We start from the raw sequence: 23,320 nt of genomic DNA, 5'->3' as shown, positions 1-23,320 counted from the left end.
GTTGCCTTCCCACAGGGAAACTCCCGCAGCAGCCACGGGAATCCTGTGGTTGATGGTTGGCAGCAGCCGAGTTCTGGAGCAGCAGCACCGGCCTGGGGATGTGGGGCTGTGAGAACATCCCAGCATAGCCCTGGGAACAGAGGCTGAGGGAGCAGACAGGAGCACACCGGTGCCATGGGGAGAAAGGGGGTTTCTTCCCTGTGTTCCCTGCCGGTCACCCAAGGTTCCATCTCCCGGTGGAGGAGGTGCCATAGATCAGTCACTGAAGACTGAATTTATTGCTGTGTTTGGAGGGGAATGGAGGCTTTAGATCATCAAATTCCTCCTCACAGCCTCAAAGCTGAGCCTGAGGTTAAGAGGGTTCCTGTGGGTCTGGGCTGCAGCAGTGCCCTGCTGGCTGTGCTCCATGGGAATGGCTCACAGGGCTGTAGGATGGGGTGGGGATGTGGTTGTCCCTCCTGTCCTGGAGCCAGAGCCTTGGCTTCTGCAGTGCTGCTGATTCAGGGTCTGGATGAGGGTCCGGGGGTGTTTTATAGCAACCCAGTCGGGTTGTTGTGACATGAAGCCTGTTGCTCAGCCAGGCAGAGCCGTGTGCTCCACTCAGAGATGAAGCAGGGAGACGAGGGGCACCTCAGCCAGTGTCCCCCTCACTCAGCACCATCATCATGGACCCATGCCCAAAGCATGTGGAGTTACGGGGCAGGAAGGCTGCTTTCTCTCCATGTGTGGCTCTGCATCTCTCCATGCCTCAGTTTCTCCACCTGTATGAAGGAAAAATGATTCTGAGCACCCTGGAGAAGGGCTTTGGGAACCGCTGGGTCAGTGGGTTTGGGATGGTTATCCCTAACAACATGCCTTGGAGTTAGGAATTGTCCCAGATGGGTTTGGGAATGAGCCTGCAGCTCTCCAGTCTAATCCCTCTCATATCATCGAGGGATTACATACAGTTTATGTGCAGCTCTCTGTATTTCCAGTTGCAGAGGATGCATCTTGTGTGGCCTCCCTGTAAAGCTTCTCCTTCCTCAAGGTTTAATCAGAAAGATTGATTCTTTAGCTGTGATATCTCTAAGGTGGGTTCTTCAGTTCTTCCTCCTGTAGCTGCTGCCATCCGGAGGCCAAGTGCTTTGTTTAAGTTAGATGCTGTTTAAATTGGGTATTGTTTAAACTGGGTTCTGTTTAAATTGGATGTTGTTTCTGACCTTCCTCAGCCTTGTTCCATGTGTCCTCTGCTGGAGAATCACAGCCTCTCTGTGTGACTCGGTCAGTCCTGGCTCTGCAGACGGTACATTTACCCCTCACAGCACTTTCCTCTGCCGAGAGCTTGTGTTTTAAAGAGAAGATCAGATTTCAGTGTTATGTGGTGGGAAAATGCAGCTCTACAAAGCTCTATGGATTAGGAAATTAGAGGCCATTGTTTTGCCCTCACTGCCTGGAGTTGCAGCGTGTTTCATGCAGCACAGGTCCCCTCCCTGCCACCCGACAGGCAGCCCCGTGGCCCCTGGTGCCGTGAGAGCATCCCCTGTGTGCTGAGCCTGGTGCCCAAGGGTTTAAACGCATGGGGCAAAGCGGGTTTGTCCTGGGGGGCACCCACCCGCTGGGGTTCAGCTTGGCAATGGCCCTGTGCTTTGGCACACACCACCAGCAAGAATGCTTCTGCCCCAGCCCTCCTGTGTCCATCCGAGAGGATCCCATGGGGTGTCAGCAGTGGGATGGGTGCTGTGTGCTCACCCTGCTCTTGTCTCGCTGCAGGACCCCTGCTGAAGGACCGGACATGCGGTAGGAGCCGGCGCTTCCCATCGGAGCCAGCCAGGGACGGGCCATGCCCCGCGGCGGCTGCTTCCTCCTCGGGCTCTTCCTCAGCCTCAGTGTGAGCGGTGCGGCCGGGCTGGCCAGGGCAGGGTAAGCTCCGCTCTGCCTGCACCCCCGTGTGTGCCCGTCCGGTGTCCCAGCGAGGGGACACGAGCCCTGCTGAGCCCATGGGGCTCCGGGCGGGTGTGCAGGTGGGAGAGGGCTCTGTGCTTCCTACCCGGGGCTCCGCAGCCCTTCCCTCCCTGTCTGCTTTGCCATGGGAGAGGAAAAGGCTCTCAATGCTCTGACTCTGTTCAGCTGCTCGCAGGGGGCACAGACACAAACCTCACCAGGCCCTGAGCTGTCCCTGAGGTGTTGTTGTCTCCTTCAAGCACGTCCTTGCACAGAAATACCCCTGCAATCATTGTCACACCAATCGCCTTGCAAACAAGCCATGGGAGGAGGATGCAGCAGCCCAGCTCTCAGGGGATGCCCGATCCAGGCACAGACAGCCCCGTGGGTTGTTGCTCACTGTGGTCCATGGTTCTGTGAGCCAGATGCTGAGAGCTCCTGTGTTTCCCATTCCTGGGACATGGGTCTAATTCAGTGCCCCGGATCCCAGCACAGTCTGGGCAGGCCCAGCTCCATTCCCACTGGGTCAGAAGGAACCCAGAGCCTGGTTTCATCCCAGGCCAAAGGAGCAGGAGCTCAACACCCACCCCAGACACAGCTCATTGTCTGCAGGGTTTGGTTTCGCACTGAAACCCTCTCCTCTGGTGTTAAACCTTTTCCGTTCTGGTGGTGGCTGAAGCACAACCTGAGCTGGAGCTTTATCCTCCATCTGCAAACAAACAATTGCCATTTAAAACCTGCATCTTCTATAGCATCAACAGTGAGGCTGAGAGGAGCTTCTGGACTTAATAGAAGCCATCTGATGGCCATGCTAATTCCCAGGCTTTTATTTCAGCCTCTAATTGAGCTGGGAGGCTGGGGCGAGCAGAGGAGCTCCTCAGTGGGACTGAGCTGATGGGGCTGGAAAATGCTGGAAAGAGGGAATCTTTAACCCAGACCCCTTTGGCTGTGAACCTGGGGGAAGCCTTGAGCAGATCACAGTTACCTCAGGGAGGCTGCAGGGAGACTCCTCTTTGGCCTCTACTTTCCCTGGGTGATCCTGACCCTCCCTGTGGGATCATTCATCTCCTGCTGAGCACATTTGTGGAATGCAAAAGCCTCAGAAAGGGAAAATCCTCCCATAAATGAGTGATTTCAGGGGCAGGGAGGCAATGGATGGAGGAACTGCTCTGGGTAAATCCCCCCTAGATCCTGGCTTCAGAGGCTCCCCTGGGCTGGAGCCAGGGTGAGCATCTGAGGGGTGGAAGAGCCTGAGCAGCCCCAAGGGTTGAAGCCTCCCAGTCACTGGGGGATCAGACACCACCATGGCCATGGTGCTCAGAGGGAGGGGATGCTGTAAGCACAGGATGGGTGCACTGGGCCCAGCAGTGTCTGACCCCTCCGCTCTCTCAGCCGCAGGGTCTGTGCCATAGGGCCACGGAGCCGCGCAGTTGCCTCCACCGAGTCCCATGTGCAGCCTGTGTACCAGCCCTACCTCACCACCTGCCAGGGCCACCTCTGCAGCACATACAGGTGAGGATGCTGCCCCATCCTGGCTGGGGGGGAATCCTGCCTCAATCCCATGCTCAGCCCCATCCTTGCCTTGCAGGACCATCTATAGGGTTGCCTACCGGCAGGTGTACAGGCAGCTCCCCCAGCCCGTGGCCTCGTGCTGTCCCGGCTGGAGCAGGGCTGATGGACACGCACTGAGCTGCAATAGAGGTAAGATGCTGCTCTGTGCTCATCCTTACCCCAGGCCCCATGGGCCAGGCAGCTTATGGCCCTGGATGCAGCCCTCCCTCAGTTACCAGCACTGCCCTGCAGGCAGAGCCTCCTTGTAGGGAAACATTCACATTTCTGGCATCCCAACCAAATGTGGTTCAATTTCTGATTAACTCCCAGCCTTCCCCTGCTGCCTCACAGGCATTTTTCCTTTGGGATCACTTATTACCTTTCTAGTTACTAGGGGATAAATGAAATGAGTAAGTCCTTTCCATACAAACCAGCAGTAATGGCAATGCTTTCAGGAGGCACAAAGGAACTGCAGAACACATCAGCAGATAGTCCATCCCCAGCCCATGCCCATCAGCCATGCTCCCTCCTGCTGTGCTGCCTGCAGGTGAGGCCCTTCTCCAGGCTGCATCCCAAGGTCCTGTTCATTCTGTTCTGTTTATTCTGCTCCTCTATGGACCTGGACTGGTTCAGCCTGGACAAGAGAAGGCTCCTTAAGGAGAGACCTTAGAGCAGCTCCAGTGCCTAAAGGGGCTGCAGGAAACCTGGAGAGGGGCTTGGGACAAGGGATGTAGGGACAGGACAAGGGGAATGGCTTGAACCTGCCCGAGGGGAGACTGAGCTGAGCTCTGAGGCAGAAGCTGTTCCCTGTGAGGGTGCTGAGGCGCTGGCACAGGGTGCTCAGAGAAGCTGTGGCTGCCCCATCCCTGGCACTGTTCAAGGTCAGGTTGGACACAGGGGCTGTCAGTGATGCTGTGGTTGTTTCCTGTCCCCAGCTCTGTGCTCAGGGCTGTGCCAGCATGGTGGGACCTGCGCCCTCCCCGACAGATGCATCTGCCCCCCCGGCTGGACCGGACGAGCCTGCCAGACAGGTACGGGCTGGGCTGGGGGCACCAGGGGTCCTCAGCCCCAGCCCTTGGTGTGGGACAGGGACCAGCAGGTGCCTGGTGCTGCTCAGAGCACAGTGGGAACCAGGCCATTGCCTCTCCGCACACCACATCCTGCTCCAGGGCAGTGGTGCTGGGTGCTCTGGCCAGGAAGGGATGGGAAGCTCAGCTCCCAGCAGAGCTCTGACCTCTCTTGGGCTCCCAGCCCTCGTGTGTCACCCCTGGGCACCAGCGGTGCCCTGTGCGGGGTCAGTGTGAGCACAGGCTCTGCAGAGCAGCCCTGACACTGTGGGGTGGCCTGAGACCATGTTTGTCCTGACCAATGTCTTTGTAACCCCCACTTTGGTGCAGACACCAGAGCTGTGAACTGCACACAGGCAGGGATGGAGGTGAAGGGAACCTGATGAGCTGCTCCAGAGCATCCCAGTGCTCCTCACTGGGGACAGGGAAACGGGGCATGGTGCAAACCAGCACTGCAGCCTCACTACGGCAGAGCAGGGGCGGGTGGCACCGACCGCGCTGGGCTGAGCTCAGCGCTCACAGCTCCGGCTCCAGCGCAGGGGGGGAAGCATTTCCCAGTGCCTAAAACAGCTTCTCTGGGCGTGGGAAGCGGCTGAGCTCCTCCTGTGCTGTGGGAACAGCTTCAATGACTGCCCCGTGCGAGGAGCACTGCTGGGCTCTGTGCAGGGGCTGTGAGCTCCTGGCCACAGCCGGATGGAGCCAGAACCCCGGCCATGGATCAGGGATGGGAGCTGAGCGCGGCTGGAACAGAGCTGGGACCCGGGTTGGGCTCTTCCGAGGGGTCCCGCTGGGGTTAGTGCAGGTTTACTGCAGCCTGGGGCAAGGGGAAAGGCTGCCCCCAGTGATGGGGTATTGTGCTCAGACCCTGCAGTGCTGAGAGCACCCAGAGCCCAGCACCAACCCGAGCTCAGTCCCATTGCATCCCCAACCCTGTGTATGGCTGAGCCCCTGCACCCCTCACCCCGGTGCACAGCCAGCAGCACCCTGAGCCGCACCTCTGGTTTCAGATGTGGATGAATGCACTGGGCAGAGCCATGGCTGCAGCCAACTCTGCCTCAACACAGCCGGGAGCTTCCACTGTGCCTGCCGGGATGGCTTCATCCTCGCTGCCGACCGCAAGAGCTGCCAGCCCCTGGTGCCAGCGCCGGAGCCGGGAGCCTTCAGCCATGCAGGTAACATCCCCCTTCAATGGGAGCTGGGATTGACACCCAGCACCCAGGGCGGCTGGAGCAGGAGGGGGGACGGCAGCCAGAGCCCCTCAGCTTTGTTCTTGGTGACCTCTGCCACCCAACCTCCCTGTGCACACATCCAGCCTCTGCCTCTCTGCGAGGGTGAGGAGCCTGGCCATGGGTTGTGGTGTCTGGGATGGGGCTGTTCCTTCCTTCCATCATCACCACCATCACCATCATCACCATCACCACCATCACCATCATCACCACCATCACCATCACCATCCCTCCCACAGGATGCCTGCAGCACGAGGAGCAGCAGCGCCGCTGGTGACGGCCCATTATTACTTTTGGTACGCGCTGTGACACTTCAAACTCGTACCGTGAGTAATAATGCGCTGGGGCCAGCACAGGCAGCACACCGGGAGAGCAGGGCACAGCTGCACGGGTACCACGAGCCACCCGCCTGCATCCCTGCCCAGGGCAGACCTGGTGCTGAGCAGCCTGGCACAGGGGCCGGCCTTCACCTCCTGTCAGCATCACCCCATTGACACTTCCCACTTTGTTGCAGGTACCCAGCAGCAAGCAGAGGCTTGTGCCTGTGAGCAGCAGGCCTGGATCCAAATGATGCTCCAGGGACTGATGCCAGGGGCTCATTACTGGGGGGAGTGGAAGGCACCAGAGCTTGGCCTGAGCTCTGCAGCACGTTCTCTGCCCAGCACCTTCCCCTTCACTGCAGGCAATGGGCATTAACTCACTGAGCTTCTCCTGTCCCTTCCTCACTCAGGTGCACCCAATGAAGTGAAGGAAGAAGTGAAAGAGCTGAGGAGCAGAGTGGAAGCGCTGGAGCAGGTAAAACCTGCAGCACGACCCATCCCTGCCCCACAGCAGCTCCAGGCCACACTCAGCCTGCTCCCTCCACCCTGGCTCTGTTTATAACTGCCCCCTGGCCTCAGATGCTGCAGGATCCCCACTGGGCTCCAGCCCCACAGCCCTTTGAACACAACCAAACCCCCGACTGGTTTGGTGGGTGCTGCACCCCATGGGGCTCAGGTCTCCCCTTCTCCCCACAGAAGCTGCAGCTGATGCTGGAACCCTTCCACAACCTGATGCCTTCCGTGCCCGAGGACGTCGGCTCAGACCCCATCAGCCGCTTGTCCCACTCCCTGCAGCAGCTGGACAGGATCGAGTCCCTGAGCGAGCAGATCTCCTTCCTTGAGGAGCGGCTGGAGACGTGTGAGTGCCTGGAGCAGAGCTGCGGCATCTCTGCTCCCACCCTGGCCCTGGGGGGCAGATGTGGGCCAGCACCATCAGAAACACATGTGCCACTCTTAATCTCTGTCTCCCTCAAGCTCAGCAGCCTGTCATTAATAGCAGATGAACACAAGCTGCCCATTAGCTCCGTTTCAGAGCTGGTTCTGGGGCTGCACCATCTGACTGCCCCATAGCAGCCAGCAGTCCCCAGGCTGGCACGTGGGAATGTGGCTCTGGGGCAGAAGCAGTGGCCGTGTCCCACACTGGGCAGCTCTTCCCTTCCTGTGCTGCTGTAACTGAGCCCCAGCTCTTAGGACATGAACAGCCCCAGAATCCATCAGGAAGGGTCAGGGAGCACAGAATGAGGCAGATTTATGAGCCTGGGAAGGTTCAGACATTTCCCTTTGAAGTCCATGGACCAGGGAGGGTCCCCATGTAGCAGCCTCTGAAGAGGAGACCCTGGTGAGAGCTGTCATGGGTGAAAGGGCTGAGGACAGCGGGTCCTGCCCATCCCTGAGCTCTCTGCAGCTTTGCTTTGGCCAGTTTCAACAGGCAGCTCCATGCAGCTCCTTTGCACATTAACTGCAGTCAAACAAGCCCAGAAACCAGGCCCAGTGCTCGCAAAGGCTTGAGGGGAAACTGATTCAGGGCAGAGCCGTCCTAGGTCACTGCCTCCTGTAATGGCTCAGCTCAAGGCTTCAAAGAACCTGTCTGAAGCAGCAAACAGACACTTACCAACCACCTCAGGAAGGGCAATCATCAGAACCACTGCTCCAGCACACCCAGCGCCCCAGTAGTGCCCTGTACATCATTAGTGACAGCCGAGGAATGTGAGACTGTCACAAGGTGACAGGGATTTATTCCAAGGGATGACTCCCAGGTCTTGGGATGAACTTGTGCCAGGCCTGGCCCAGCAAGTAAACCTTGGGTTTGTGCTTCTCCTGGTGTTGGAAACCCCTGGAGGACACAGGACTGTCCTCTAGTGCTCCAGTGAGCACTGGGACCTGCAGGGCATCCCATGGAGCTCAGGACCATGCTTTCTGTGCCTTGTGAAGCTGAGGCACCACTGCATGCTCCTGTTATCTGCCCAGTGGGGATGTGTGTAAGGAATAAAACCCATTTTCTCTTTTAAAGCAGCAGCAAAGGCACAAGGTCAGACCTCGTCTGAGGCTGAATGACCCCAGTGCAGCAGTGGGAAGCAGTGGGGAAGGAGAGCAACACAACCCAGGCTGACACCACTGCTGCTTGTCTCTCTTCCCAGGTTCCTGCAAGAATGAACTGTAGTGAGCACCGAGGAACTGGAGTGAGCCACATCCACAGCTCTTACCTCACTCTCCAGCCCCAGGCTGGGGACGAAGCCACATCACTGCAGGAAGGCACAGGGTGGCAGAGGGCTGGGTTCCCATCGGCAGCTCCATCCTCTCTCCCAGCTCACCTCAGCAGAGGTCATGCAGTTACTTCCAACCTGAACTCTGCACCCTCAGCATCTCACCCCTTCCAGTGCAAGAGTGGAAAATAAACCCCTTCCCTTGTGCCACAAGTGCCTGTGCCAGAGACTGCACTGTGCCCTTCACTCAGCACCAGCCTGGCACAGAGCTGCTCCTGCCTGCACAACTGGGGACTGTGGCCACAAAGGGTTGTGCAGAGGGGCAGCCCCAAGCCAGGCACCATGGCAGGGGATGAGTACAGCCAATCGGTGGTGGGGTACAGGGAGTAGGAGCCCATCCCTGCAGCCTCTGTCCTGCTCTTCGGGACCAGCCTCAAGCACTGGAGGTGGCCTGGTCACCACTTCTTGGCACAGTATCTGCAGCAGCTTGCCCTCAGCTTACCTGCTCCTGCTTGCTGTTCTCTGCACCTTCCCTTGTGCCTTAAAGGGTGATGCTTTCACCTGTAGCTGCAGGCACAGGGGCTGGTTTCACCCACTTTAATAGAAAACCTTTCCCTGTGTCACTCCCATTGCCAGCACAGAGCAGACAGGAACAAGCCTGTGCCACTCGTGGCGAGGACAGGGAGGGAGGGACAGTTCCCTGCAGGCCTGGACAGGGGACTGAGGTGTTTACACAGGCACAGGCTGTTGATGGAACCAGCCTCTCCCAGAGCCAACAGCAGCTGTCAGCCCCATGGCACACACACCCCTCCCCAGCACTGTTTGCTCAAGCCCAGGGGCACTGGTACAGCAGAGCAGATGTGACCGACCTGGTACCACACTTCCCTACCTGCCTGGAGCAGAGCTGCAGGGGTTGTACCCACACACAGGCTCCTGGGCATACACTGAGGCTGCAGGATCCTGACTGGCAGGGAAGGTGCTTGCTCCATGGCCTGGATTGGAGGAGAGCTCCATCCACACAGGCACCACCTTCCTCTTCCTCAGGAGAGGCCCCTCCTGGTCCATGGCTTGGTGTGGGGCTGGGGCACAGCAGCTCAGCCCTTCTGCCCCTTGGGCCTGCTACCACCCCTTGGTCACCAAACCCCCCTGCACAAAGCAGCAGGTCAGCACCCCCCCATCCCACAGCAGCCCTCCTCCCACAGCTCCCACACATGACCAGGACTCTCCTTTATTTAAATAACCAAAGGTGTACCGTGTTATTTTTTCTCTTTAAAGCACATAACATCATTGTCACCCCAATTAAAAGTGAACAGCAGAAACTGCACACAGAGGCACTGCTCCCTCCTCCTGGGGACGATGCTGCAGGTCCCTCAGTGGACACTGCTCCCCTCAGGACCCTCCATGACAGCCCCTTGTCTGCCACTTACAAAGTGCTGGTTCAGCTCCCATCCTCCCACCCTGACCCGGCTGCAGCGGGTCTGACCCCTGAGTCTGTACTTGTTAAGGCCCCTTCGATAAAGCCCCCCCAGCCCCAGCTCCTGCCTTTCCCCGTGGAGGCTTTAACCCCCAGATAACTGCAATTCCACCACTGCAGGCTGCAAGAGCCATTTGCATTGGATACCTGAGCAGCTCCAGGCAGCTTATCTCAAAGTTCTACACCCTACACCATGACCAGGAGAGCAAAAGCCTCCCTGAACCCAAGTTAGAGGTGAAGGTTACCCCAGAACCACGGCCTGACCCAGCCTTGCTCTTCGCAGAGGGCATCACCACTTGTGTGGCTCCCAGCGAGGGATGCAGCCTCCATCACCCCAAAGCACAGGGAAAATCCCTTTATGTGAACGGGAACAGATCCCTTTCCCCCGGAGGGAGAGCTGAAGCCTTCAGCACCGGGTCACAGCTCCAGCTCACCCTCCCCGTGGCCCTGCAGGAGCTTTGCAAGCCTCGCATAGCCACAGCTCCACCGAGATCAGCAAAGACATGGGACAGGCACCATCTTTCGGCCAGTGCTGACCATGACAAGCAGCAAAACGAGCAGAACAGAGCCCTTTGCATCTGCAGCAGGTACCACAGCACCAGGACACCCACTGTGACCCCACCGAGCCACCAGCACGGCACAGACAAGTCACTATGAGCACAGGTTTGCCCAGGGCTGACACAGTTGTAGGTTTTAAATACAGGCTGGTGGCTCTGAATGGTAGAAGCAAGCATGGGGCTTCATTGAGAAAAGGCCTAAACCAGCAAGGCTGTACCACACCATACATCTGGTTGGTCAGGTCCCCACTGCTGCACAAGGGCACTTGGTTCAGACAAGGCAATCAAGCCTGAAGACACACTGTGAGGCCGAGCACCCCACACGTTCTCCTCTGCAGCACCAGCTGAGGATATCAGCCCTGGTGCTTCCTTCGGAAGTGAAGGACTCCACTCAGGACTAACACAGAGCCCCAGCACTAAGCACTGCTGTGGCACAAGGACAATGCTCAGGGAGACAGGCCCTGTCCCAGGGACACCCCATGGGTTCCACTGTGCTGCTGGCCCAGGGAGGACATCAGCTCCCTGCGCTGCTGAGAGCCAAAGTCTGCATTTTCACCTGATTCAGCCTTGGTGGAGCAGCATCAAGGTCGTGCAGATACAAACTGCTGCCTGTGGGACAGCCAGGTCAGGCTCTCCTGTCAGCCCACAGGAGCTGGGGAACTCACCTCTCTGGTCATTGAGCCCTTTGGTAGCACAAGTTTGATGCCTGAGAAATTCAGAGAAAGGAGATGTTTCATTGGGAGACAGTGAACCCATAAGAGAAATCCACTCAACGGGGACCTCAGCGCTCGCTGGACACCCGTGTGTGCTGGTCCATGGTGTTCCCGGCGTGACAAGTCACTGCAGTGGAAGAGAAGTTCCTTCGGGATTTGGCAACAGACAGGTCCCTTCAGCCACCACCACACGGTGATGCCACTGGAGAAGCATCTAAGATGAGTCCTTTGCCTCACTTGGACTTGGACGGCCTGACAGCACGAAGAAGGTCTCTCTCATGGTGTGGTAGCATCTGTCCGTGAGGTCAGAGACATCATCTGATGTCAGGCCTTTGGTCTCGATGGGAGGCAGAATCTCAACCTTGATTTTGCCTGGGAACAAGAGAAGAGCCTATGAGAACACACACCAGTTATGGGGAGAGGTGGTGCCCCATTTGAAATCAAAACATCCCCCAGTGTTTAATTACAGTTGGAATTAGCCCAGCCCAGGTTCTGCTGCCAAGAGCTTTGAACTGGCTCCACACATGTCCCACAGGGACTCCTCCTGCTCACCCCAGCTCTGCTTCCCTCCCACACCCATAGGTCTCCCCTGGCCACAGCTTCAACCATGTCCCCAAGTGACCGTAAAGACCCTCGGGCTCTGGTACCTGATGTAAATAGTTTTGTCTTTGGGTTATAGAAGCTGGTGAAGGAGGAATAAACCACAGGGATCACTGGGACCTTGGGAAGAAGAGGAAAAACAGGAGTTACTTGCACTGCAGCAGCCCAGGGCAGGCCAGAGATTAGCAGCAGAGCTGACCTGGCCCAGCTCTCAGACACTGAGGGCAGGCACCACACAGTCCCACAGACAAGACTCACTTCCAAAGGCTGGGACAGTCAGGAATCAAATGGGATTCAAACCACTCCCAGCAACTCAAGGCATGGGGACATTTGGGCACTAGGACCAAGTTACACTTCACCCCCAGTCAGCACTGGCTCTTGGGGCAAATAGTTCCAAGTCAGGCTTCAAACTCAGGTATTTTCTGACCCACAGACTTGGGAAGGTGCCCATTCTGACAGGCCTTGCCCTGTGTGCAGGCACAGAGTGGGGCAGCAGCCCGTGTGCCTTCAGCTTTTGAGCAAAGGGTCACCAACTGCTCTCAGGGAAGGCTCAGAGAGGCAGAGACACCAGGAGGGCACAGTCAGTGCTGATAACAGACACAGTCCACAGCCCATGACTCAGGGGAGTGTCAGAGGTGGGTGCTTTCTCCACTGTCTCCCTTCGTGCCAGCCCCTGCCCTGGTTGCATCACCCCAGCAGGAATGGCAGGATGCAGGCTACACCCTGGGCTGGGCCAACAGAACACAGTAGATCTGGCACCTACTCCCCTTCTCCAGGATCCTGCCATAACACCTCTCTTAGGGAAAGCAGTTTCCCCTCAGGCCTGGGGTCATCCCAGCCCCAAGAAACAAGGCCATGGGAAGGTAAAGCACCCAACCCCTCCATCTCCCTGCTGGCATCCAGTTCCCAGGACTGGGAAGTGAGCAGGATGGCCCAGGCAGCACCACCAGGCCTTCAGCATCCCTGGCACAGTGCCCCAGAGCTCTGCCCAGGCAGGCACCACCTCCAGGAGCACCCACAGCTCCAGCAACCAAGGAGCAATTTGCCTACTCCCAGATCTTGTCAGCTTAGAGAAGGCATTTAAGACACAACAAAGAAGTACCATCAGGCTGTCTGGAAGGGAGCAGCTATTTCCACACAGAACAAGCCCAGGTGTTGCTCTAAACCACCAGCATTAATAATCCTGGATCAGCAAACACTACACTACTGCATCCTGGGGGATTGGGAAATGCATCAACAGCTGTGGGGTTCCCCAAGAGCTTGCTGGGCTCCTGGCCAGAAGGGAGCTCTGTGCTGTGCTCCCAGGAGCAGGGCATGGACACTGCACCCCACGCTGCCAGGCAGCCACCTGTAGAGCCTAGAGCCAGGGAGACAAGTGTGCCTGTCCCCAGCTCTGCCTTCCAGATGGGACACCAGGGCTGCAGTGGTCCCCAAGAGGACAAGGCAGCTTCTAAGCTGTCTGCAGCCACCCACCCACCCACAGAGCCAAGTCACTCCTGCAGGAGATGGAACTGGCTCCCAGCTCCTGCTGGGCAGTGCTTATGACACCTAAAGGAGGTTTAACTAAGGAGCTCAGCTGTGAAACAAATCACTAGAGAGCAAATAAACCACACCACTGCACGACCAGTGTGCAACAGCCACTGTAGAACTCCCAGGGTCCCCAGCAGGGGCACAGCACCGTTACCTGTGCCTGGATAGCGAGATGAAACGCTCCTTTCTTGAAGGGCAGGAAGTCCCCAGTGCAGTTCCTCGTGCCCTCTGGGTACACCCACACCTTCACCTGCACATGGAGAGATAAGGCTCAGCTCCAGCAATCCACTTCAAGTACTCCTTCCTGCCAGCCGAGCCACCTGCCAGCCTTGCCAAGAGCTGCAGAGGAGCCAGCACCAGGAGTGCCACATCCCCCCATGCCACCTGGGATGCCCAGCACATGCCACCCCTCAAAGCATCATGGCCACACTCACGTTTTCAGCCACCATAGTCTTGGCCACCTCTGACATCACCATCTTGGCACTGGTGGTGCTCTTCCTGTTGATGAAGATGACGCCACCAAGATACATGATGAGCCCCACGATGCCCGTGTACAACAGCTCCTTCTTGCCCACCTGGACACAGTTGTCAGGCAGCACCTCCATCAGCCCTAACATGATGGCAGAGGATGAGACCCAGCAGTCACCCCTCCGCCTGCATCCAGATGGAATGAGAGACACGACTGAGGTGTGGAGGGGAGCATGAGGGCCAGGGCAGTGCTTTGTTTCTCTACCAGCTTCTTTGTGCTGCCATCAACAGAGCAGGAGACCCAGCACACAGCAGAATCCCAGGGGCAGGGTGGCTGCAGGTCACAGCACGACCCTCGAGAGGCAGGGTCCCTCCAGCACACTGACACCTGCTTGGCCAGCCGGGCTGTCATTGGGCAGGGGTGTGAGAGGGATCTGAGAAGCACCTGAAGCTGACGAGTACCTGGGGTGTTGCATGGGGTGTGATTGCTCAGAGTGAGGGGTGACCCTTCCTGCATCAGCACTGACAGAGCTGGACCAGTGGGCTCAGAAGCCCAGAGTGGCTGGGCAGGGGCTGCTTGGCCAGGGAATATGGAAAGGATTTCTAATGGTGAGCAAGACAACTGCTCCCTCCCTCCCTCTCTCCCACCACTGCTCACCCATCATGTCGAGGATGCTCTGGTGGTTGGACACAACGATAGCAGGGCCCTCCACCTCGAAGTTCTCCAGTCCCTTCACCTCAAACTTCAGGCCAAAGAAATACTTGAAGGCCTTTACTATATTTTTGATGATTCTGCAGAAGAGAAGAGCAGTCAGCAGCAGGGCAGGGGTGACAGGGTGTGCTACACACAGGGTGGGTGGAAGGAGACAAGAGCACCCCTGTCACACAGAACCTCCAGTCCCATCTGTGCTGTGGTCCACCCAGGTGTGCCTTGCATTATTCCATGTGTTCAAGGTGCTTCAGTTGTATTTTAAGCCCTGTCCCCTTCCAGTGCAGGGATTTTACTGGAAGCCTGGGGGAAGCTGTTTGTAACTGAGGCTGGTACAGCCAAGTCCACATCTCCTTCAAGCTGACAGCATCAGCTCACAACCAGGCTCACTATGGGCTCTTTGGTACAGGCAAGTCCAGCCCAGCGCAGCTGCAAGAGCCCTACACACAGGGCAAGCTGGAAGCCCTCCAAGGTCCAGGAGGGAGGGAGGGATGCTGATTTCCACACCACATCAGACAACTCCTCCTGCTGCCAGTCCTACCCATTTGGTGCTGTTTGCTTCCCCTGTGCTATGACTGTTGCCTGCTCTGATGCCACCAATGTTTTCCTACTGCCATCAGCAGAGCCCCACACACTGTTCCAGCAGTTCCCCTCGGAGCTGCCACTTCCAGCACATGAGCATTAACCTGCACACCCATCACCCAAGGAAGGCTCTGCCAGTTCTGCTCCTCACAGCACTGGAAGATGCTGCTTAATCATACAAACATGAGGTGCCATCATGCCATGAAGTCCAAGAAGGGAAGAGAGTGAAGGTAAGAAACACTTCCCTGTACAACACAGGGATGAAAGCAACAAAGCTCCCACACAGCTTGGCACAGGCAAGGTGCCCCCGGCAAACCCATCTCCAAGCAAACACCTTCTGCCTGTCAGTTCACTTCCCAGTGGATCTACAGGTCTGTCCACAGAGCTCCCAGCTTTCTTCCTCTGTGCCCAAGGGCTAGCAGGAGACACCAGTTATGCCCTTGCTGAGCACACCCAGCACTGGTCACCAGCCCATGGAGCAGGGCCCGTCCACACCACCCGGACAGGTGGGAGCTGGAGAGCTTCCCACTCGGCCAAAGGACACAGCCACACACTGGCAGCACACAGGGGCTATTTTGGGCAGGGAACAGCCACTTGCCAGGGCTGGAAGCAGAGGAGCTTGCACGTGAACCCCCAGCCACCAGCTCGGCCTGGTTCTCCCCTAGGGCAGATGCAGGTGCTGAGCTGCCCTCCAACAAGGGTGTCCTGCCTTAGGGCCCTCCTTCTCCCTGGCAAACAGGAGGAGAAGCTCTCCTCCTTGCAGGACAAGGCAGAGGGACCGGTGCCAGCTCCTCCCGCACCACAGGGCCCAGCCTGGAAGCATCCCTGTCACCCAGGGCAGGAGGTGAGCACCCAGCACCTCACCATGGCCTGGCAGCAGCTCCCAGCATCTGCTCATCAAAAGCATCCCCACCTGAGACTCTCATCTTCAATCACACACCTCTGCCAGTGTGACCTTCCTGCAGCTTGCTCCTATCCACAGTGGGGTCCATATCCCCATAGGGCACCCTGCCACGCAGACCATGCCTGTGCCAACTCTGACACAGGAGTTCAGGCCAGGCCAGCGCCCGCAGGTGACACAGCTCAGTAACAGCACTATCACTGCCTGTCACTAAGAGGTGCTCAAAGGTTAGAGCCACACCAAGGGAAGGGACACAGGAGGTGGCCAGGAGCTGCAGTGAGGTTACACAGTGCAGCCCAGGTGAGGACAGGAATCAGTGGGGTCACAGGGATGCTGTGACACCAGACTGACCTAAATCCCCCCTGTCCTGGCTCCCAACTGCCAACCAAAAACGAGGTCACTGCTCTGGAAGTCACACAGCTCCGGAGCCGCCGGGAGAGGCTGGTTATACATTACTCAAGAGCAAGCATCCAACTTCCTCCTGGCAGTGCAGAGCCAGCCTTGCCTTGCACAAGATGTGGCGTGAGCTGAAAGAGGCAAAGGGGCAGAGCTCAGAGCAAGCAGAGATCCACCACAGCCCTGCTGAGGAGCCACATCACCCACAGGGTTGGGCAGATGGGTTCCACTCCAACACTGCAAGCAGCTTCCCAGCTGGTAGGAACCATCCTAACCTGGGGCAGTCACAGCGGCAGAGAGCTGAGTCTGATGCGTTTAACAATAGAAAACCCAGAGGGAATGTGTCTTCTCAGTGCATCCAAACCACCTGAGTCCGTGTGCTTTGCTCCACAGCCTGTGACAGAGGCCTCGTCAGGACCCTCTGATTTTCCAGGGTCAGTGAAGTGTGCTTACCAGGTAGGAAGCTCATACAAGAGGTTTCACCTATAGATAATCTCCGTCAGACACGAGGGCAACCTCTTCCAAGTCACAAAGCTTGGCACCAGAGCCAGGAGCACAGCAAGGACGGGGTGTTCTCCACCTGGCAGTGATGCTGTTATCACTGCCTGTCCACCAGCACATGCTCTGCTCCAACCCCTTCCCCGACCTGGAATAAGCAGACTGGGAATGAGGAGCTCACCAGATACCAGTGCCACAGACCTCCCAGTGGCTGCCATACCCAGCCAGCATCATCAGTGCCAGCACATGGAAATGATGGGCTTAAGTTACAGGAAAAGGGCGGTTCTGGCCTAAATTCAGCCCCAAGTTTCAACACGAGGAGCTGTTCCTTGCAAAGAGCTCTTGTTTCCAAAGAGTTCCTTTAAGTAGACACGAATTTTACAAGCTTGAAGGGTGGGGAAGGAGGAGGATGCCTCTGCCACCACAGAATCCCAGCTGCAGAGCTGGTGGGGCACTGGAAAGCCACTCCCGAGCAAGCCAAGGCAACAGACACAGCTAGGCTGGAGCTCCCAGGGCAGACTGCTGCTGCCAGCACCTGGGCCCACAGCACCAGAGCAGCTCAGAGCCCACAGGGCAGCATGTCCTGCACTGCCATGCTCACCCCACCATGAGCCTGCCAGAGCCTCACTGCGAAGCAAAGTCCACCTCCACCAGCTGAAACACTGCCCAACCTTTGATCCAAAGGATGCATTAAGGCAATGGGGCTCCACTTTCCTCGGCACTCGTATAACTCGAGCTGGACCTGGACGGTCCGAGCAGGTAACAGCCTGCCTGCGGGAGAGCAGAGCAGGGAGCCCATGCTCTCCGTGCCAGCTCTGCCCTTACAATGCTGCTCCCAGCACTGCCCACGGAGGACAGGCACAGCAGGGCCTGCCAGGAAGCAGCACCAGCTCCATGTGTCCGTGCTGAGGGCAGCACCCTGCCCACCACAGCCCTGTCCCCCCGGCCGCTGTCCTGGAGCTCACCCCATGGCTGCCCGGCCCCTGAACACCGCACCGGCCGCACCCTCACACCCCAGACCCCCCTCGGCTCACACCCATCCCGACGGGGCTCCGTGCACAGCCCAGCGCGGCCCAGAGGGCACCGCCGAGGCCTCCATGCACACCCCGAGGTGCGGAGGCCACCGCCACCCTCCGCGTCCCGGCGGCCGGGCCTGAAGCCGACCCCGGGGGCTGTGCTGCCCGGCCGGACCCCGCTCACCTCATGTTGCGGACGGTGCGGCCGCCGTTGAGCAGCAGGCAGGCGGGCACGGCCAGCAGCGAGCCCAGCACACACAGCAGGCAGTACCAGCCCAGGCGCAGCACGAAGCCCACGGCAGGGCTCAGCTCGGCCAGGACATGGAGCAGCAGCAGCAGCACCGCCGCTCCCCACAGCAGCCACCCGGGCTCCATGGCCCCGGCCCCAGCAACCGCCGCTGCCGCTGCCGAGACCAGCGCGGGGCTCTGACCCCGCCTTATGTGGGCGGCCCGGCCCCGGCTGCTCCGTTCCCCCGGCCCCGGCTGCTCCGCCCCGGCCGCGGCTGCTCCGCTCCGCTCCACCCCGGCTGCTCCACCCCGGCCCGGCTCCGGCTGCTCCGGTCCACCCCGGCCCGGCCGGGCCCGGCCCCCGCTCCCCTCCCTCGGGTCCCCTCCCGGCTCTGTGAGGGGCGGCTGCCAACATGGCGGAGGGAAGGGGGGTTCGGACCCTCATGGAGCCCGGCGGGGGCTCTGGGTCCCCTCATGGTGCCGTGTCAGGGCTGGCACTCCCTCTGTGCTGCCATGGAAGGTCTTTGGGGTCCCCTCACACTGGCATGGGGAGGGGTTTCAGTCCATGGTGCCATGGAAGGTCTTTGGGGTCCCCTCACGGTGCCATGAGGGGGTTCTGGTCCCTCCTGTCACCACCTGCAGTACCCATGTCTCCCATTGCCATCACCCCATGTCCCTGCCTGCGCCTCGCCTGTGCTCTCCATGGTGCCCGGTGCTGGCACAGACAAGGGTGAAGGGGCTGGGGCTGGCGTCAGGGCAGGATGAGGCCCAGCAGCTCTGTGGGCGCCAGGCTGGCAGGGCAGATGAAGCACACGGTGCTGGCACTCACATAGGGTTTGCAACACCGCTTAGAGCCAAACCCCAGCCCCATTGGCAGCAGTGACCCCAGCGGGTGAGGCTACAGCACCAGCACCCAGAAAACTGAGGCACAGGGGTTGTCCTGTTCCAAAGGACTCTTGTTCCCTTGGGTTTCCATAGACAGAGCCAACAGGCTGCTCCCCAAGGAGCTGTCACCAAACAGAGGGGACCTCCCTGTGTTCCCTGCTCCCCAGCAGCTTGCAGCAGAGGACAAGCTCCTTCCCTGGGCTGTGCTGCCAGGCAATGACATCTCAGCGCTGCTCTCATGATTCCTGCTAATGCCACAGAGAGCCCTGATTGTATTAACATCTCCATGCAGCACTGGATTAATCCCCTGAGCACCTCTCTGAGCACCGTATGCCAGGGAAGTCACCCAGACCTTCCCAGCTGAGCACACATGGGGCCTGGAGCCATCCTGTGTGATCCTTGTGTTGACAGGAGCAGAGGGTGCTGTGTCACTGTGTCACCCATCTGCCCTGCTCCCATTGGGAACCTGCAATGGGAACAGCATCACGGCCGTGGCGCCCGTGGCAAACAGAGGCAGACGCGGCTTCACACGTGGGCTCCGAAAGGAGCTTGGCTGCAGTTCCCTTCTCACCAGCAGCTTATCTGGAGTGATGCAAATGAAACACTTAATGTGAGTCTGCAGCTCAAGGAAAGGGAGGGTTCCTGATGCCAGATTAGAAGGCAGACATGGGCCTGCCTGCTTGCAGCAGGGCTGTCACGCTGAGTGGTTTCATAAGGCAAAGCGGTTCTGCTGCCAGATGACGGCAGCCATCAATGTGCATCAACATGACCATAGCAAACAGGCTGATGGGAGCGGGCTGCGAGCCTCTGCGGGCTGTGTAACACAACAGGGACCGTGGCACCCCCTGAAACATGGCTGGGTTTGGGCCATGGCAAGGACAACCCCTCCTGCCCTCCCAAACTGCAGCAGCCAGAACAAAGCGGTTCCAGATTCCTTTAACCCCATCCCACCAGCTCGCAGGTGTGTTTTGCACACTTACACCAGTGACTGGATGATCTAGATGCGGTGCAAGGCAGACTGTGTGAACAGGGTCCAGAGACACAGGCAGGAGTGTGTCAGTTCTCCATGTCAGGCACTGCCTGTTGAGGGTGTTTATGGCACCCCAGCACCCATAGCAGAGGCCTCAGAAAGCTACACCAGGCACGAGCACTAACAGCAAAGGCTGGAGAGCTGGAGGGTCCATGCAGCATTGCTGATGGTGGGATAGCTGAGGCTGGGCCCATGAGAAGTCAATAAAGCCAAGCTTTACCACCCTTGGCCTCAGTTTATGGTGCCTTATAATCCATCTGTGGGGTTTATCTTTTCTTTGTCTTAATTTATTGCTTCCCTTGGAAACACCATGTGACCTCCCTTTGGATGACTAGCTTCTGACTGGAACAGAAAGGGAGCCAGGGAGAACATCTCCCACGCAGGGAGATGTGTGGGGAAGGGAAAGCACTCAGTGGGGTGGGACGGAAGGAGGGATGTGCCCATCACCCGGCATCACCACTCAGGGCTGTGAAGCAGATGGAGGCTCGGGGCTGCAGAGCTGTCTCTTGCTCCTCGTTGTCTCCCCGTGCCTCTGCCCTTGACGTCCTGCAGTGTCTTTGGCATCTGTACCCATCAGCCTGCTTCCCTTCGCTCCTGCCAAGGGACATGTGTTGAAAGCAGCAGCTGGCTTTGGTGACATTAAAAGCCAGGGGAGGAGGAAACAGCAGCCAAGCCTCCTCGCTCCTGGCCATGTCAAGGCATGCGGGTGGCTGTGAGCCCTCCCAGGGAGGGCAGCACAAAGCCATGGCTTGCTAAGGCTCCTAGACAGCAACCCCTGCTGCTGGGGGCTGCAAAGCAGCCTCCAGGTCAGGCACTTGTGGACACTGGGAAGATCTACACACCTAACTTATTCCAGACCTCTGTCAGTCCATCCATCCACACATCCATCCGTCCTCTTCCCTCTTTACCTGTCTCCACCAGCAGCTGGCTTGAGAGACATCTTGGAGCCTGGGGTCAGTGAGTCTCACCTCTGTGTAGCTCAGGGTACATACAACAGCCCAGCATCATGACACAGATGTAGTTACGTTGCTACAGCTTGTTCCAGGCTGGCAGACTGGTAACCTGGGCCATCTTTGCACCAGTGAGCAAGGCTGTCCTAAGAGCTGACACCATTAGGATGGCATCACTGGAATCTCTGGAAGTGTTGCCCTGGCAAACACAGGGAGCTGGGCTGGGCTGTATGTACAGCTGCAGGCTGCTTGGCGAGGCAAGGATGGTGGCTGAGAGCAGCTGGGGTAAAGGCTGTGGGTGAATCCCATTTCCCTCTCACTTGTTTCAGCCTCAAATGGCACCAGTGCATGGAGGGGAAGTCCTGCTGCTGCTCCTCCCTGTGCTGGTGGTGTGGAAGCCCAGGGCTGAGCCATCACAACACACAGGCAGAGCTCTAGCCTGACCTCAGCTGCTGTGCTGGCTCACACTTCCTTTCGTGGCTGCCCTTGTCAGCAATGACACGTCAGTGCTCTTGTGACAGCAGAGTAAACACTTGGGGAGGAACTGGGCTCTTGACTCTGTGGTCTGAAGTGAGTGCTGCAGTTACCCACAGGACTGAAGCAACAGGGCTCTGCAGAAACACAAGCATGAGATTGCTGAACTGCTCTGGTGAGGATGCTGCAGGGCTGGAGCATCCCTGCTCTGGAGCCAGGCTGAGAGCTGGGCTGGGGCAGCATGGGGAGACCTGAGAGCAGCTCCAGTGCCTAAAGGGGCTGCAGGAAAGCTGGAGAGGGGCTTGGGACAAGGGCCTGTAGGGACAGGCCAAGGGGAATGGCTTGAACCTGCCCGAGGGGAGACTGAGCTGAGCTCTTAGGCAGAAGCTGTTCCCTGGGAGGTGCTGAGGAGCTGGCACAGGGTGCCCAGAGAAGCTGTGGCTGCCCCATCCCTGGCAGTGCTCAAGGCCAGGTTGGACACAGGGGCTTGGAGCAGCTGCTCCAGTGGAAGGGGTCCCTGCCCGTGGCAGGGGTTGGAGCTGGAGGAGCTTTAAGTCCAGCCCAAACCAGTCTGGGATTCTCTGTGTTGTGGTTCTGCAGACCCAGCCTCCTGTGGTCACTGGAAAGAGAAAGAGCCTGAGGGAGTCTGACTCTGGAAACACACCATTAAGGGAGAATTGCAAAAGCTATATTGCAAAAGTATATTAGATAGTCAGAGCCTTTCTTCCTGTAACCTTTGCTCACCTCCAGAGAGCTCTGTGGAGAAGGAAACGACATTATCTGCTCAGATGTTTGCTCCAGCCAGATGGGGTTTATGGTCCCGTTTGCCAGGGACTGGAGAACCTGGTGGGTCTCAGGCCCCACAAAACCTGTGCTGTGCTTACTTCTGAGCTTGTCTTTTCTCTGCCTTGAGCAACCCAACAATTAAATCCATGGCAGACATGAGGCTGATTTGGCACCATGTGTGGCTGCATGAGGAACCCCTCACAAGCTGGCTGTCAGGGAGGCTGGAGATGTGTTTGCACCATCAGGTGTGGATTCTGCTCAGATCCCTACACCCCCAGCACCGGTTTAACTTCTTCCTCCTGGCAGACGTTGCCAAAACAGGGAGGCAGCAAAACCACTGCAGGATCCCACTGCTGCTTCACATGCACACACCCAGGCTGGAAATCCCCCTCTGTGTGAGGCATCACATCACCCACATGGGCAAGCTCAGGGTGGGATGGGAGTGAGCCCAGCACAGGACACAGCCTTGGACATGACACCTGGATCTGCTGCCATGGCAGTGTCCCCATCGCTCCTCTCCTGCTGCCTCACATCCCTTTGCTGCCCATGCGTGGCTGTAATTACAGGGAAGAGGAAGATCCTGTTTCCCCCTAGGAGCTGCTGTAATTACCACAGCTCAGTGGTCCATGAGACCAGTGGGAGCCTGGGGCTCTGGGAGTTGAGTGTGATGTGCCCAGGGAGGAAAGGGAAGCTCAGATCCGTTGGGATCCTGTCCCTGCCTCCAAACAGGCATTTCCTTCCTCTGAAGCATCACTCGGTACCTGCTGGGTGCAGGCCCTGTTTGCTCTCCCCATGCTCCCTCCAGCACACAGCTCTGTGATGTTCCTGATTCACCAGCAGAGTTAGAGAGCCTTTGGGCTGAGTCTGCAAGTGCAAGTACACATCAGCTCAGCTCCTGTGTCCTGGGGCTGTTCCTTGAGCTGAGCTCATCCAGTGGGATCCTGCACCACCTCCATGGTCCCACTGCCTGCAGCAGCACATGGGGCTCACACTGTCCCCTTTGCAGTCACCTTTGAAGGCGATCCCATCCTCCTGCTCCCCAAGGGAAGTGGGCTCCAGGATCTCAGACACTCGCTGGGGCTCAGCACAGGAGCTGCTCGGGGAGGTGACTTGGGTGTTGGTGCCATGCAGTGATGGAAATGTACTGACACCGGTGGTCAGGGCAGGAGGGAGCGGAGCAGCCTCGGGTGCTCCCAGCCCAAGGACAGGTTCTCTTGCAAACAGCTCCAGTCTTG

General features: G+C 58.2%; 2 protein-coding genes across 2 annotated transcripts; one reads left to right on the top strand and one right to left on the bottom strand.

The window, feature by feature from the left end:
* Positions 1-1,751: 1,751 nt before the first annotated feature.
* On the top strand, positions 1,752-8,499 carry EGFL7 (EGF like domain multiple 7). Its single transcript, XM_034067399.1, has 8 exons — positions 1,752-1,899; positions 3,313-3,432; positions 3,509-3,621; positions 4,407-4,502; positions 5,546-5,710; positions 6,495-6,559; positions 6,781-6,943; positions 8,223-8,499. Exons 1-8 carry the CDS (start codon positions 1,820-1,822, stop codon positions 8,243-8,245), a joined length of 825 nt encoding a protein of 274 aa, XP_033923290.1. The 5' UTR covers positions 1,752-1,819; the 3' UTR covers positions 8,246-8,499.
* Positions 8,500-9,515: 1,016 nt separating this feature from the next.
* AGPAT2 (1-acylglycerol-3-phosphate O-acyltransferase 2) lies at positions 9,516-18,152 on the bottom strand. The gene is made up of 6 exons (XM_034067398.1): positions 17,917-18,152; positions 14,289-14,422; positions 13,597-13,772; positions 13,317-13,412; positions 11,680-11,752; positions 9,516-11,404 (listed from the first exon to the last, which is right to left on the bottom strand). The coding sequence occupies exons 1-6, from the start codon at positions 18,105-18,107 to the stop codon at positions 11,247-11,249; spliced, it is 828 nt and encodes a 275-aa protein (XP_033923289.1). The 5' UTR covers positions 18,108-18,152; the 3' UTR covers positions 9,516-11,246.
* Between the last annotated feature and the right edge of the window lie 5,168 nt (positions 18,153-23,320).

Source organism: Melopsittacus undulatus, chromosome 11 (assembly GCF_012275295.1).
Source record: "Melopsittacus undulatus isolate bMelUnd1 chromosome 11, bMelUnd1.mat.Z, whole genome shotgun sequence".
NCBI lineage: Eukaryota > Metazoa > Chordata > Aves > Psittaciformes > Psittaculidae > Melopsittacus > Melopsittacus undulatus.
The sequence above is the reverse complement of the archived record's forward strand: the minus strand, read 5'-3'. Positions and strand labels throughout refer to the sequence as shown.